At 44.3% G+C, this 13,459-nt stretch overlaps 1 protein-coding gene across 7 annotated transcripts in view; it reads right to left on the bottom strand.

Annotated features, from left to right (window-relative positions):
* Positions 1–13,459, bottom strand: part of ABCC4 (ATP binding cassette subfamily C member 4 (PEL blood group)) — a 213,621-nt gene that overhangs the window by 105,715 nt on the left and 94,447 nt on the right. For all 7 annotated transcript variants that reach the window (XM_067713903.1, XM_067713902.1, XM_067713904.1 and 4 more), the window contains 6 exons: positions 8,483–8,579; positions 5,051–5,260; positions 3,553–3,693; positions 2,697–2,734; positions 2,209–2,303; positions 351–497 (listed from right to left, as the gene is read on the bottom strand). In XM_067713903.1, the coding sequence (XP_067570004.1) occupies positions 351–497; positions 2,209–2,303; positions 2,697–2,734; positions 3,553–3,693; positions 5,051–5,260; positions 8,483–8,579 (728 nt within the window). The remainder of the gene's footprint in view (positions 1–350; positions 498–2,208; positions 2,304–2,696; positions 2,735–3,552; positions 3,694–5,050; positions 5,261–8,482; positions 8,580–13,459) is intronic.

Here is a 13,459-nt window from a genome sequence, read left to right as displayed (position 1 = left end):
TACCTTAACAGAATATAACACAGCTAATATTTTAGCAACTAGCCAAAAATATTTAAATATATTTGCATCAAATGTAGGGTGTTTCATTTGCCACACAACAAATCGGCTCCTAAATCATTCTGCAAAGTGAGCATACACTTATCTTTCCACACACACATAAACTGGAATAAAAGCTTATATGCCTCTATATTCAGATATCCTCTCATAGGCAAAAAACAGCAGCAAAGCTTTTTGTAGAAAATGGATCAACATGCAGTGATTTTCTTCCAAGCATCTCAAATATCAAACGTAATCAGGCATTAAGTACGATAACAAGACATATTTACTGAGAAACTTGGTGTCTGACTTACCTGTTGGGTTTCTATCAAAGAACAATACTGGAGCTCTCAAAATGGACTCGAACATTTGGTTGTGCAAAGTTTGTGAGGAACTAACAAGGACGTAGAAAACCAACAGAGATCTGGCGATGCCAAAAAGGACGGCAGATACAGTTAACCCTGAAATAGAGAAACCACTCAGCACAAGATCTCTGCCTTTTCTTCAAGGATGCTAAACCATGCCACGCAGCTTATAAAGATATTACGTAAATACTTTATTCCATTAAGCATCTGGATTCTAAAAGAGTTTAATGCATTCACAAGGTACATTTAAAAAGAAGAATATAAAAATCATGGTATTCCTCTCATTAAACAGAAACCTCATGGGGAAAAACATCAAGTGTAAAATAACATTTCATTCAAGGATTTCCTAATTCAATTATACATTCTACTAAAAGCTCAGAAGAAAGACAGTTTTTAAAAGTAGTTGATGGTCCCTTCTTCGCATTTGAAATCTTACTAATTACAACATGTCTCGATCTAATATTGTGATATGCTTTGGTAACAGCATGTGAATTAACAGGTAACAGGAGAAATGATTGACTACCATTTCCTTGTAGACAAAGCCCAAGTAGCTTTAAAGAATCTGACAATACCACATTAATTTTCAAGCAGAAAATCTACTTCTAACTAACTGAATTGTAAGAAAAATACGAATTATAAATAATCATTTAAATTCCGTTTTGTTAGTGATATGAGTACTTACTATGCACCTAAAAATTAAAATACCCTCCCCTAAGATCTTTTGAACTCACAATGCTAAATAGAATAACTTCTGTAATAAATATTCCACCAAGTACTTTTTTCCCTTTAGATGACACAACACTTATTTAAACCCTGAAAACCGCTCAAATTCCTGGATTCCATCAATAGGCACTTTCCTTAGCCCACCATCCTATATGAATGTATAACAAAATCCCTTCCTTCTTCCTTTAAGCCCTCATAGTCCACCAACTGAGAAGGTAAACAGCTAATGGGCTTAGATTTCTTAGCAAGAGATCAACGAAATACACACAAAATTTCAGCGAGTATGTTCTTACAAAGATAACTCACTCTATCTTTGCAGAAGGCTTGTGTGAGTATTTCCTGCGGGAATATTTAAAATTTTAGATGAGGATTTCCTTTTAAAAGCTACATATATTCTAGGCACTCTTGTGAAAACAGACAGCCATGTTAATATTAGCCTGGCAAGCCAGAAGTTAAATTAATCGCACAGTTGCGGACACGATAACATTGTGATCTCAAGGTAAGAAAGACTCGGAATCCTAATTCCCAGACACTGGATTTCTCCCTGCTTAGCTTCTCTCTTAAGTAATTAGTGAAGCCCAAGAGATGAGCAATGTGGCGAAGGGGAGTTTTGCATACCTACGAGGGAATAATGCTTTTATGTGGGTGCCCTTGCTGCCAGAGGATTTCATCCAAGGTCCATAAAAGCCAAGGTTTATTCAGAAAGAATTGGAACAATCCGAACCACAGGGTGGGGATCCGTTTCTAATCCTCTTGCCCATCCATATAATGATATAAGATTTAGCTAAAGCAACCTATTAGAGTAGACAATAGCCACATATTTCCAGTGGCTGGTTTTCTGAATGTGCAATCCTGGTTTAACTTCCAAAATCCAGTACAGAGCAAATTAAGAGTTTTCATTCAACCTCTCTCTTCTAGTAGATTTTAAAAATAATTATTCTAATTAATTCACAGAATAAATGCGACTCAGACTCTTAATCTGTTAAGACATTACTGAATTACTCCTGGAAGCCCTAGTTGCTCACACAGGCTCATAGTAAGCACCTCAGACTCTCGTATAATAGACCAGATGATTCAATTTTACCTGAGTAAATTCCTAAGTACCAGTATAAATCGAGTTTTTCAGTTACATTTCCTTGTCCATTAACAGTGACATTCAGGGCACTCTGTTCATTCGCCCTATGGAACAGGGAAGAAAAAACATTATGCAATAGATGGAATTAGGTAAATACAAAAAAAAATGAACCTCGATTTAGGGGTCATGTTTTATGCTGGAAAATGTTTCCCAGCTCACAAGGCCCTGTGTCTGTCTACCTTATAAAAATTCAATTTGAATCATGACTTACAGTTCTCAAAACTGTCTGTAAGGAACCCGCTAAGGGTCAGACATCAGGAGAGACCATGGGAGGGTCACACCCACCAGCAGGAACTTTAACTTTTCTTCAGGGAAACTATGTGCGGATCAGAAGAGGAGGCTAAACAAGCCCCATCCCCCCGCCCCCATGACTGTGTGGGAAACTGAGAATTCGTGTCGATTTTTTAGCACTTTGGGTCAGACCAGGAATCACTCACCAGTATGAAAGCCACCAATCCTGAAGGACGTAGGCAACCTGGAGCAGGAAACAACAATCACTCAAACAGTGACATGACTGACCCCCTCCAAACCCCACTCACTAGAATGGGTGATAGAAAGGCTCCAGAGAACGGACACGGTCCTTCCAGCTCAGGTCGGGGCAAGCCCCACATCCCAGAGAACCACAGGTCAGGGAAGGGCATGTGACATGTTAAAATCTTTAAAAGACTTCATATTTTTCCTAGAATCTCTCTGTCACGGACACACAACACCCAGTAAGTCTCACTTATTTTGCTCCGCACATATTAACGCTTTTCAGCGCAAATCCCAGTGGACTGCAAAATATAGTTAATAATTGTATAAATGTCAGGATTTTTCAAAGGAAAAAAGCTTGACAGGTACTGTGATGGTCAGTTTTCTGTGTCAGCTTGGCTAGCCCAGTCTCCAGTGACTCAGTGAAACTCTCATCTAGATATTGCTGTTAAGGTATTTTGTAGATGTGGTTCACATCTATCGTCAGAACTTAAGTAAAGAACATTGCCCTGAACAGTGTGATGGGCCTTCTCCAGTCAGACGAAGGCCTTAAGAGCAAGACCTGACGCTTCCTGGAGAAGGAAGAAATTCTGCCTCAAAACTGCAGGGTCAGCTCCTGCCTGGGGTTCCAGCCCGCACACCTGCCTTTCTGATTTCAGATTCACCCAGCTAGATCCCACAATCTCATGGAGTCAGTTTTCTGAAATAAATCCCTTAATACACATATTAAAAATAATAATACAGTAAAATAAATAATACAGTATAAAGAGTATTATAAGTATCAACCTCAGGGCACAAATCAAAATAAATGTCCTTACTTACCTGAGCTGCGATGTTTACTGGAATAAGGAAAAGGATGATAAGCCAGGGAGCACCGGCTGTGAAGTAATTTTTGTAGGCCTTAAAACCAACTTTTCCTTCCAAACGGCTCTCCTCAGATAGTGTAACCTGTATATTCTCAGTCTGGAAAGGAAAGGCAGTGAGAGACAAAAATATAAATAATGAACCCTACAATTTTTAGAATTCAACAGTGACCTCCACTGCAAAGCTGTGGGGAAAGAGACAAAACTTATATGCTGATAGGAGCGTGCAAGATGGTCCACCTCCCACAGAGAAAGGTGTGGAAGTATCTAGCCAAACCATGTATGCATTTACCCAACCATGCTACTTCTAGGAATCTATTAGAGATAAGGAATACCATTTGCACAATGTTCTTGGGGACCTTTGCTTAAATTAGAACACCATGATTGATAGCCCCCTTACAACATAACTGATTAAACTATAAATGCAGAAGCTTTTTCCAAAATAATTATACAAAATGTTATGTAGCTAAAATACCCCTCTAGTTTATTTGTGTCACTCAATTATAGAAACATAAAACAAAGTGTGGGTTCAAAATATTAGTTAAATAGAGTAAACTGAGTTCACACTGTGAGCTGGAGACATGTGAGTTTGGATAGCAGGGGAGCAGCATATGATCCAAATCTGTTTGGTTCCTGAATTTCAGAGAGGGATTCCTGAGTTTGGAATGTGAGCGACTAATCTGAATACTTACCAGAATCATCCAGGCTCCCGGGTTTGGAGAGTGAGGGATTGGATATCGAGGAACACCTGTGCATGTTTCTAAGGGAGATCTAGTGCATTTCTGCATTTCTGTCTGGAGGACTTAGAATACATTATAGAGTCACATGGGCTATGGATGTCCTGGGCTCTATGCTGGCCACTGGAAATGCAAGGTGGATAAGGTGTGGTTCTCGGTCTTGAAAGATAAGAAAGACAGACAAGAACTAACTCCAAAGTGTCTACTATGTGTCAGGTCCTTTGGACATGCTACCTTTGGCCTATCACAGGCCATCTGACAATGGGGAAAAATACCACCATCAGTCACCTGCACTGCCAGAACATTCCAACATGTAGGAACCGTAGCTGATTTAATGTAAGTCATAGCAGGCTGGGTATGAGGGGTTCTTCAAATTAAGCCTCTGGATGAACAAGGGAAGCCAGGGTCTACCAGAGCAAGTACGATTTTAACTATGGTAACATGAAGAGTTCTAATGTCAATATCACATGCATCCTGGAATTCATAGCAGTAGACCCACTACTGGAGTCCATAAGATTCTCGACCCTACACCCAAAGAAGAACCCTAATCAGGCTTGCTCCCTGCATGCCCTTTTAATTCTACCAATTCCACGGAATAAGGCCTAGGCAGCTTAGGATCTACTTTGGGACAAACGAAGATGTCACGAGTGGAGAAGACTGAAGGTCCACGAGTCCACTGAGAGCAGACAGACCAGGGCATTTGCAGGATGACAAACTCACATCTTGGTCCTCTGGAGCGGCATCTTTCAACGAGGGTCTGGAAGACTGTTGAGACCAAACTGAGGACTCGGAAAAGGTGCGATTCCTCAGAGCTGGAGATCCTGGAACTGTAGATGGCTCAGTCTCCTCATTCTCCTTCTTTAAAATGGAACCAAAATCTATCCCAGATTTCAGGAACTCAGTGTACGTCCCCTTTTGCACCATTTCTCCCTAAAAGAACAATAAAGAATTTGAAAGGAATGCATTTGCATTTGATAATACTAATATAATGTAAATACTGGTCAAGAGAAGTAAATTAATCTTAAAGTATGATTTTTGTTAAAAAAATGATCCTTAGATCTGAAACTCTGGTTAACAAATCCAGTTCAGTTCAACTGAACTGAGCATTCTGTTCTCTGCCACACCCTGCGTTAGGTACTGGGGGATATGAAAGAAATGTGTGATCGGGAATTTAAAATGCAGACCACTGACGTAACTATCATGGGCATCTTCAGGGAAGCAGAAAGCACAGATGTTGGTGGGAGTATCAATATAGTCTGTTTAGACAACATGGGAATTGAGAGAACCCATGAGCGGCGTTGCAGCGTCTTCATGGTCTTTACAACCTCCCCACAAACGCAGAAGTTAGAAAATTCAATATTCCACCTGATAAAGTAGCTAAACAAGGAGGCCCTAAGACTGGGATGGCTCTAATGCCTTGGTACCCCACGCCACAAGCGAAAACTTCAGCCAGAACCAATGCACTTTAGTCTGAGAAAGAACTTAGGAACGAACAACCCATCACAAGCAGCCAGTCTTCCCCAAATCAGGCAACTGCTTCAACTACAGCCAGTCTAATCATTTTCTTTTAACACATGTGACACATCATTGCAGTTTCCCTCACTTACAAAGTTATATAAAGTAATGTGCAGAAGATTTTTTCTATTTTTTCACCATACAAAAAAAGACACAGCTGATTCATTCAGTTGCAAACAAAACATGGGAAATCCCAGGATGCAAAACTAAACAAAGGAGGGCAGCTCTGGTTAAGGCAGTATGGCTGAGTCCCTCTGCTGTGCGCCTGAAACTATCACAACATTGTTCACTGTCTATACTCCAGTATTAAATAAAAAGTTTATACATACATATATATATATATAAAACTAACTTTAAAACGAGAGAATTAAAAAAAAAAAACTAAACAAAGGAGGGCATCTCTGGTGAAGGCAAGACAGATGGAAGAAGGTGGGCCAGGACCCCAGCTGATACCCCTTCTCACCCTATCCCCTGAGGCGGGCCACTGGGAGAAACCCAGTGAAGCCTTTGGGTACCACCTGACACTGCAGAACTAGAAAATTATTCAGGATATATTGTGTCTTGCTCCACTTGGGAAGCAAAATGCATACACCTTCTTTAAGGAAATTACAACTTTCTACTTAGTTATCTGTAAGATGCACAGGGAAATGACTAGTGGTACACAGAAAGCAATTTTACTCTGCAGCCAAACGTTGATAATTCTGAAGGGATGGGGAGGCAGTCACCCCCTCACTACTGTGAGAGAGGGACCAGGCAAACAGTAAGGATGGACCCCAACTCACCCAAGGGTGCTCACCAGCGGATAACTGCTTGTTCTGACAGTACTAAAGCTGAGGGTGGTCTCCTCAGAACAAGCAATAAGGGGGCCCTGACACATCCACACACTGGTTATTCTGGTCGCCCAGGTTACTGACAATCACCGATTCTGTGCTCATTAATACTGCTAATGCTGGAGCTTTACCACACTAGCATCATGTCTCTGCATATGAAATTCATTATCCTCAAGTTGGAAGAATCTGAGGCCCCGATTTAGGGAGGAATAGAGGATCTGCATTTTAATACTCTTTCTTATGGCAGAAATTCATTTCATAAGTGAGGGCCTATTGGGACAGACAAGGGTTCACGATGGAAGTGCTGAGGAACACAGGCAAACAAGGAGCGAAGCATAAAACAACCACTAACTCGGCAAAATTCTCAATAATCTCTACTCAACCCCCAAACACGTGAGTTGTTGTGCATTCGATGAATGGTGGCCCCCCAAAAAAGATATGTTCAAGCCCTAAACATGACACCTCTGAATGTGGCCTTATTTGGATACAGCTTCTTTGCACACGTAATGAAGGAAAGACGGCGTCATTCTGGAGTAGGGATGCCTTAAATCCAATACAACTGATGTCCTTATGAGAAGAGAAGAGCCTAAGACAGACACGGGGACAATGGCCACGTGACATCAGAGGCAGAGAGACTACAGTCCTGCAGCTGTAAGCCAAGGAACCCCAAGGAAGGCCGGTGAACCCCAGAAGCTGGAAGGGAGGATTCTTCCCTAGAACCTTCAGGGAGCGCACGGCCCTGCCAGCACCTTGATTTGGGACTTGCAGCCTACAGAACAGTGAGAAGATACATTTCTGTTGTTTTAAGCCACCTAGTCTTCAGTACTTTGCTATGGCAGCTCTAGAATCTTCTCAACAATACCAAGACTTCTGTTTCTGCTGTTGCCCGTCCAGCGAACATTGGAGGAATCTTTTAAATCCCACCTCAGACCACATCACTCACCTGCTCTGGACCGTCCAGTAGCTTCCATCCCACTTCCTGGCCTGCCGCCCACTGCTCAGAGACCAGCGCCCTCCATGGCCCCCTGCTCCCTCTCCTCAGACACGCTGGCCTTCCTGCCATTCCTCCAACCTGCCAGCTCAGCTCCTTCCTTAGGACCCCCCTCCCCCAGGTGCCTGGATGGCCCGCACCCTCGTGTCCCTCAGGCCGGAGAGGCACCAGCTCCTCAGGGAGGAAGCCAGGATATCAGCCCCACCCCCTCTTTCATCACATCTGTCCCCATAAGAATGGGAGCCCTGGGAAGGGAGGGCTTTGTCCTCCTGCTGCACACGATCTCACACGTATCAGACACATAAAAAGATCTGAGCACTGAGACAAAGCAACTGGGTAAACCAGCAGAGTGGGCATCTCTAACTGGGGGTGCTCAGTTACCCATTTTGGGATTAATGAAAGATGCTCTTTAGGTAAACTGTACAACAAACAGGTGGATAAAAACATGTCTCAGTATCTCTAATTTCCAAATAATACACTTTGATTTAGGTTGTGGAAGGGGAAAATAAAAAGTTCTAAATCAAATAGCATCATTATCCTTAACAATTTTCACAGCAACACTGATAATTCAGCAACTCTGCAGCAGCACTTTTATACAGTTTAGGGCTTCTGTGGCTTAGAGTGCAACAGGGATATTTCTAAGGGCTTTGGATCCATCCTCAAAGCCATGGATACCAGCTCTGAGAAAAGGGGGGCATAAAACTGAGGCAGAAAAGGGCGTTTATGAAGAATCCAAGGAGAGTGACCTGCGGGGAGGGCTGGCCTTCAACACAACTAAGTGCTAGCAATTTGCACAGACTTTTAGAAATTACTTACATCTTTCAATATCAGAATCTGACTTGCAGCTTTTAGGTACTGCAACTGATGTGTCACTAGGACTGTGATCTTCTGATACAAGGCTTGACAAATACACCTACAAATGTAAAAGGTACAGCGTGCAAAAGCACGTTAGTGGAGGTGCTCCAAATTGGAAACAGAGAATTTGAAAACATAATGAGAAAAAGACAAGACAGCAGTCAAAGTTCTCTACTTCAAATACCAGTATGAATACAAATTAAATACAAATATACATCAATCAATTCAACTAGGTCCTCAAGTCAGCAGCAAGTTTGAATCTAGCTCCACTAAAAAATTCTAGAAAGCAGTCCAGCGAAAGATGCACCAACTGCTAAGTTGTTTTTCCTAAAACGGATCTTAACAATTATTTACATAGCTCACAGTGAAAACAATGGAGCAAAACTGAGATTCCAAAAGCTGACTGAATTACAATACGAATTATTTTACACCTATGCTGAGAATGGGAGAAGAGTGATCTATGTCATATAAAAATGGACACACTTTTCGTAGACAGTTTCCCAGGTGATTGTTTATGATGTACATATTAACCCCCCTAAAAAAGTCATAGCTTCTCAGTAACCTTAGCCAGATTGCGTTTTGTAGACATTTCTTCCCAAATAACATTAGATTGAAAACAAATGCTATCATGGCCTTGATCAGTCTCTACAACACTCCCAGTCTCATCCAGGAAGTAAATCTTATTTCATTTGCACTGAAAACTTTCTGAATGTGAAAATGAAAGATGAGAGTCCAAATGGTCCAGGTCACAGTGGAAGTCATCCAGTGGCTCAACCGACGCCAATCCTCTTAGCCAAAACCCCCTCAAGTACACAAACTTCAGTGTTGTTTTTTTTTACAGTAACCCCTCAAACTGCTCCACATTTTAAATGCAGACCCCTAGGGACTCAGCCCCAGGCTCATCCTAGAGGGGTCTACAACCCCTCTGGGGAAGCTAGTAGCCGGATCCAGGGCCCCGGTGACCACAGGCAGGGCTCCAGGCGTGTATGCTGGGTGCCTGAGACCCTCGCAGAGCAAATCTCAGGGACCTGGGCCATAGCTCAGCCTGCTGAGTGAGCCAGGTGCAGAGTCTGGAGGCAGCAGACTGCAGCTCAGTCCCCCTCACGAGCCCGACAGCGTCGGACAAGCTACTACACCTCAGTGTCTTCATCTCAAAACAAGGCCAATGACAACTCACCCACCTGTTCTGAGAAATCAAACCACCAATCCGCTCAGTACACGTCAGCCCCGCCTGCACTCCTCCTAACCCACGAGCGGTCATGTGCTCTGGACTCAGGACAGAAAAGTCCTAAGGGGACACGCTGGACACTGGGTCTGTGATCAGAAGCGAGAGCGCAGGACGTAGACACATACGCCATCGCTCCATTATGTCGAAACGGACTTATTTTCACCTTTTGACATGTCTTAGTTCAGATTTTGTACTAAATTTCTTGACCAAGTAAACACCTTTTCAGACTTAGCACTAAAGCTTTTCATGGAATTGTTTCTCCTAAATTCAAAATTATCTGTCAATAGCCACTGAAGGCAGATGTTAATCAAATCTAATGGGCTGCCATGTCCAAGACAGAGCTACCCAAAAGTTCTAGAATGTTTTCTTCCTGTAATTCCATCACAGAAAAGGTAATATAAATAATTACAATAAAGTGATCAGTTGATGGCTACAAATTTATTCCTAATTAAGACTTTTAATCCAAATCTCTAGGAAAATAATCTATCTTCCAAGTTTTTAAGAGTAAAGATTTCCAAGACATACCATACAGAAATAATTGATTCAGGGATGAGTTCTTTAAGCATTATTCCTATATAAGGGCTGTGTTAATCCTGTAATACTATATATATTCCTATATAAGGGCGGTGTTAACAGGGGGTACCTCCCGTAGCAGAGTGAATCAAATAAGAATGAAAAAGAGCACCTATCTACATTCATTCATTCGACAGGCTTTGGTGAGATACCAGGCACAGTCCTAACTGTCGAGCATACATCCACAGGTGAAGGAAGCAGACGCTACTCCGCACCGTGAACAGAGGGACACGCTGAACGAGTATGGAAAATGCACTGTCGGGCCGTGATGTGTGCTCTGAAGGAAAAGCAAGGGGGGCTGCTGCCTTAGATGGGGGTGACACGGGAGCCTATCTGGGGAAACGTCCCTAGAAGAAGGCACAGCAGGTCCAAGGGTCCTGGGACAGAACATGCCCTGCTAAGGCGTCTTCATGCATTCACAGCTTATAGCGGGTGGGGAGGACTGATAAATGGTCAAGTGCAACCCACCAAGGGCTGTGGGAAGACAGAAGGGCACAGGCTCCCCCTGAAGGAACAGGAGGGAAAGGCAGGGGCTCTGGCACAGAGGGAGCAGTATCTACAGACAGACAGGTGTGAGAAAGGGCCCGTCACAAAGCCGGCACGGCTGGAAGGCCGAGTGGGTGTGAGGGCCAGCTGGAAAGGCTGATGGGGGCAGATGGCAAAGGAGCTCGTTCTCCGTCTGAGGACCTGGATATGCAGCCTGAACATGAGGGGGGTCTGTGAGGGGCTGGAGCAGAGAGGGCGAACTGTGTGGACAGCAGCGTGGGCATCTGACCAGGACAGGCCCGAAGAGCTGGTGACGCAGGAGTCGGGGGCTCTGGCGACGTGGGGCTCTCTGAACCAAAACGGGATCCACAGCTGGACACAGGTGAGACTGCATCAGTTCACCTAAGGCTCTAACCTTCTGTAGGTGAGAGAATCCACTTAAGGCTTACAACGTATAGTTGGAAAATTCACAAACCTTAACAACCTTCAATATATATTCATGACTGAAGGAAACTGTCAACAGCAAGTAGAAGTGCACTTTGTTCACTTTTAATACAAAACACTCCCCATTACTAAGCTTCGACACGACCACCATCTTTCAGAGCACACTGTTCCATCCAATTTTCTAACTCGTTGAGAACATTCTCCAGTTGCTGCTGAGCGATTTCCTAAATTGCATTCGTGCTCCCTGCCCTAAGTTTCCCCAGAGAATGTGGTTCTGATTAGCAAACAACAGTCTGAACAAGCTTGCTTCTATCAAGTGTACATCCAAGGTCATTAAACCCAACAGCTATAAATACTGCCTCTGTTAGAAGAACTTGGGAGAACTTCTGTGGTATTAAGCACCCTGGGAACAGGGAGGCTGAACTGCCCGTGATGCCAGGAGGATGGGGGGTGGGGAACCTCTGTCACGGCATTAGCGCCCTTTCACTGAACCCGTGACAAGCCACAAGGCACTTCCCTAAGGGAAAATTCATAAAATCACGATCAGGAGAGGGTGGGAAAAGGGGGTCAGACCAGAGAGCTGGAGGCCATGCCACGTGTCGGCTGCCCTGCTCTTGTGTGCTGGAAGATTCAATGCTAACTTGGGCACTTTTTTTTATTGTGGTAAAATATACATAATGTAAAGTTTACCATTTCAACTATTTTTAAGCATACAGCTCAGTAGCATTCAGTACATTCAGACTGTCGTCAGCCATCAGCACCATGGATCTCCAGAGCTCTCTCACCACCCCAAAACGAAGCACAAGTTACATACAGACTTTGGTGGAGCCCGCCAATGGCCCCTGCTTAGTGGATGTGGAATCCCAGCTCCCAGTACCCAGAGCTCAGGGCGGCCTCACCCGTCTCTCTCTCACACTGCTGACTCTGCGAAAGCCTCTTTACTATGCTACTTAGGACTTGCTGCGAATGAAGTTTTTCCCCCCAAAAATTCATGTTGACACATTATTCGCCAGTACCTTAGTATCTGGTGACAGGGCCTTTAAAGAAATAATTGTTACCCTTAATTACGCTGGGCCTAATGCAATCTGACTGGGGTCCTCAGAAACAGAGGAGCCCGGGCTTCCCTGGTGGCGCAGTGGTTGGGAGTCCGCCTGCCGATGCAGGGGACATGGGTTCGTGCCCCCGTCCGGGAAGATCCCACATGCCGCGGAGCGGCTGGTCCCGTGAGCCACGGCCGCTGAGCCTGCGCTCCGCAACGGGAGAGGCCACAGCAGTGAGAGGCCCGCGTACCGCAAAAAAAACAAAAAAAAAACAAAGAAACAGAGGAGCCCAATACCTAAGAGCAGGGAACATGGACAGAGAACAGATCACGTGCGGACACAGAGAGAGGACACGGCAAGGAGGATGCCATCGGAAGTCAGGAAGAGAGGTTTCCGCAGCAACCAAACCTGCCCACACCTTGATCTTGACCTTCCAGCCTTCACCATGTAACAGGCTGCTGCAGACTGTTTTTTTTCCTCAAAATTCATACGCTGAAACCTAATCCCCATAGTGAAGGTATGGGGCCGTAGGGAGGTGATTAGGTCATGAGGGCAGAGCCTGCATGAATGGGATCAGTGTCCCTATATAAGGAACCCAAACGGCTCCCTCACCCCTTCTGCCATGTGAAGACACAGGAATGGGGCCCTCACCAGGCACCAAATCTGACAGTGCCTTGACCTTGGGCTTTCCCAGCTTCCAGAACTATGAGAGATAAATTTCTGTTGTGTCTTAGCTGCCCAGTCTATGGTCTCCTGTGAGAGCAGCCTGGACAGACAGAGCCCTAGCAAACTAAGAGGAACTGACGGCGAAAATTTCAAATTGCTTCTCTCTGCCGCACAACCTGCATCCTCCAGGCGAGGACGTGCCTGCTGTTGTTCTCACAGCCTTGCTTCTTCCCATTTAGCAAAAGGAACTGAATCCTATTCTCAGCCTCCACAAACCCTTCCAGCCTGCAGGCCCACAGGGCACTTCCCGCTAAGGCCAGTGCACAGGGAGCTTTCCAACTTCACCTGAAAGCCTACAGCTGCCCACTTCTACTTCCACTTAGCATTTACCATCCTATATCCAAACCCTCTAAACCGCGACTCTGCCGACCTTTTCCCAGGCATCTGTCTTAACAAGCTCCATAGAGACAGATTCCTTAGAGGCAGAAATGAGAGCTGAAC

Source organism: Pseudorca crassidens, chromosome 18, assembly GCF_039906515.1.
Source record: "Pseudorca crassidens isolate mPseCra1 chromosome 18, mPseCra1.hap1, whole genome shotgun sequence".
In the NCBI taxonomy this organism is placed as follows: domain Eukaryota; kingdom Metazoa; phylum Chordata; class Mammalia; order Artiodactyla; family Delphinidae; genus Pseudorca; species Pseudorca crassidens.
This window is presented reverse-complemented; position numbering and strand designations above follow the sequence as displayed.